Source organism: Morus notabilis, unplaced genomic scaffold (genome assembly GCF_000414095.1).
Source record: "Morus notabilis unplaced genomic scaffold, ASM41409v2 Scaffold11435, whole genome shotgun sequence".
Lineage (NCBI taxonomy): Eukaryota > Viridiplantae > Streptophyta > Magnoliopsida > Rosales > Moraceae > Morus > Morus notabilis.
Genome location: NW_010360632.1, coordinates 1 through 2,245, shown reverse-complemented (window position 1 = coordinate 2,245; position 2,245 = coordinate 1). Strand labels below are relative to the sequence as shown.

Genomic DNA, 2,245 nt, shown 5'->3' with positions numbered 1-2,245 from the left:
GAGAGAGAGAGAGAGAGAGAGAGAGAGAGAGAGAGAGAGAGAGACTAGTTTATCATGTTGTAAATATTTTTTTGAGAAGCACAGATCATTTCAGAAAATGATATCAAGAATTGAACATATAATTAAAGAGATACGTCCCCTATGTCGCTTCCAATTTAGAAAACATACAGACATTAAAAGAAGAGCACAAACAAGATAAAAGAAAGCGGAAAAAATAAATTAAAAAGATAACAAAACTTGCCTTTGGCAAACTTTCACGAATTTCATCAACCAACCATCTGCACATTAAAACAAATAATTTAAAAACACAGAATTCCCTTCCGCAAAAAAGACAAATCCTAGCTACATAGGAGGAAAGTAAGTACATCCCCGTCTTCTGATAATGCTGTGTTTAAAATTCATGCACCGTTGGTTAGCAGGACAAAGTGTATTAACTTACCCTAACCTAGATGCTACGGAAAGAAAGCATCCAAGAATACCTGTAATCAAAAGAAGGAAAAAACCAATGCAGGGTGTTCACGATATATTCCACGGTAGCATGATCTGCAGCCGCAGTATCAGTCATGTGAGTGTGCTGAACCTGAATGTTGAAAATTTATATAACATAAAATGGGGATTCTCATAAGAAAGACAATCTGTACAAATGCACCTAGCACTAAAGATCCATATGTGGCGTAAAATTGACAATTAACACCTTCACGGCAACTTTCTGGCCATCAGACATCCAAGCAACATGAACCTGTGCAAGGGACGCGCTTGCTACTGGAACAGGATTGAATTCAGGGAAGATCTACATGGAAAATGCTTACTTCAGCGCACAAGCATTTTTCCTTAACATAAACTCAAGTACTACACCATGAATGAAACCTAGTTTACGCATTCTCAAAACTATAAAGGATTTCCTGAATGACATATGCCCAAAAATACATACTTTATCCGGTGTCATTCCGAGCTCTTTCTTGAAGACTTCACACACTTGATCATACGAAGAAACGGGACATTTATTCAACATAGACTCTCTCATTGTCTCGACGTACTCTTGAGGTACTAAGTACTCCTGGATAAAGATGAAATAAAGCCATAACAACCAAATTTCCATGCTCGTGCTTGAAGAAAACAATTCTAAATTCCCAATTCAGCATGAAACAAAGAATGAGAATTACCATTCCCTTCATAAATACCAAATAGAGAAAATTGAAGTAATTACCAGTTGTCCAACATGTTGACCAAGCTTGATATATATGCCTCCATTCTTGAAACACAATTCTTGAAGTTTACGTGCAGACCTGAGGTGAACTTCATGCTTAACTCTAGACCTCTCATTACTTCCCTCGGCCAATCCCCATAGTGAATACTCATAATCTAATAATCACCAAAATATTTCACAATTAGCAAGCAAGACTTCCCATTTATTTGGGACTCCAACGTTTATCAGTTCATTACGATTGCGAATTATAATTTTGGTCTAATATCACCAGAACTCAACATTTAACACAACTACAAATTGGATCGAAGTAAATTTCCGCCATTATCTTAAAAATGTCTTCTTCTGAGAAAGAAAGCGATTCAAAGTTGGGAAATTCATTGCTAAGTGAATTCACAATATACAACACTAGTCAGATAGCTGGGATAAAAGAAACCGCCATTTCAGACGACCTAGGGCCTAGAAGGCGGGAAATTTTTTAGGAGAAGGTACCGAAAGCGATGCTGGCGACGGTGACGGCGTCGCGGAAGAGGCGGACGGGGACGGCAGTGAAGAGCTTGAGAGTCCTGGATGGATCATCGGAGGTCGCGGCGGCTCCGGCCGCTATGCCGGTGATCGCCGCCGCGAATTTCGCTCCAGCGCGCCATAAGGATCGCGTGGCCATGTTTTGTTGGAAACACCGCGCGGGCAAGCGCGAGCGCAAACTTCTGGGTCTGGCTCTCCCTTTTGTTTTTGAAGAGGAAGCGACGACGTTTTAAGGATTTTCAAACTTACCAACCACAGGTTTATTATTACTACTAGTTGGAGCGTGTGAATTTAATTTTGTCGAATTTTAATACACGTATAATTTAGGCCTCATTTATTTTATCAATTTAAGTTTTTAATTTTAAATTTTTACAGTTAAAAATTCTTAAAAAATGTCACATTTAATTTTTTCTGCTACAGTTAAAAACTCTCAAAAAATGTAACATCTCAACTCAAATTGAAAACTCGAATTCACAAAGTGAACGATACCTTAATTTAAGTAGGATACACGTATAA

The 2,245-nt window shown here is 38.4% G+C and overlaps 1 protein-coding gene across 1 annotated transcript; it reads right to left on the bottom strand.

Annotated features, from left to right (window-relative positions):
• Positions 1–241: 241 nt before the first annotated feature.
• Positions 242–1,916, bottom strand: LOC21383935 (putative ABC1 protein At2g40090; the record flags this gene model as incomplete). The annotated part of the gene is made up of 6 exons (XM_010096860.2): positions 1,697–1,916; positions 1,208–1,362; positions 932–1,057; positions 695–790; positions 480–580; positions 242–278 (listed from the first exon to the last, which is right to left on the bottom strand). Coding segments are annotated over exons 1-6 (687 nt in total), but the record flags the coding sequence as incomplete, so codon positions are not given.
• Between the last annotated feature and the right edge of the window lie 329 nt (positions 1,917–2,245).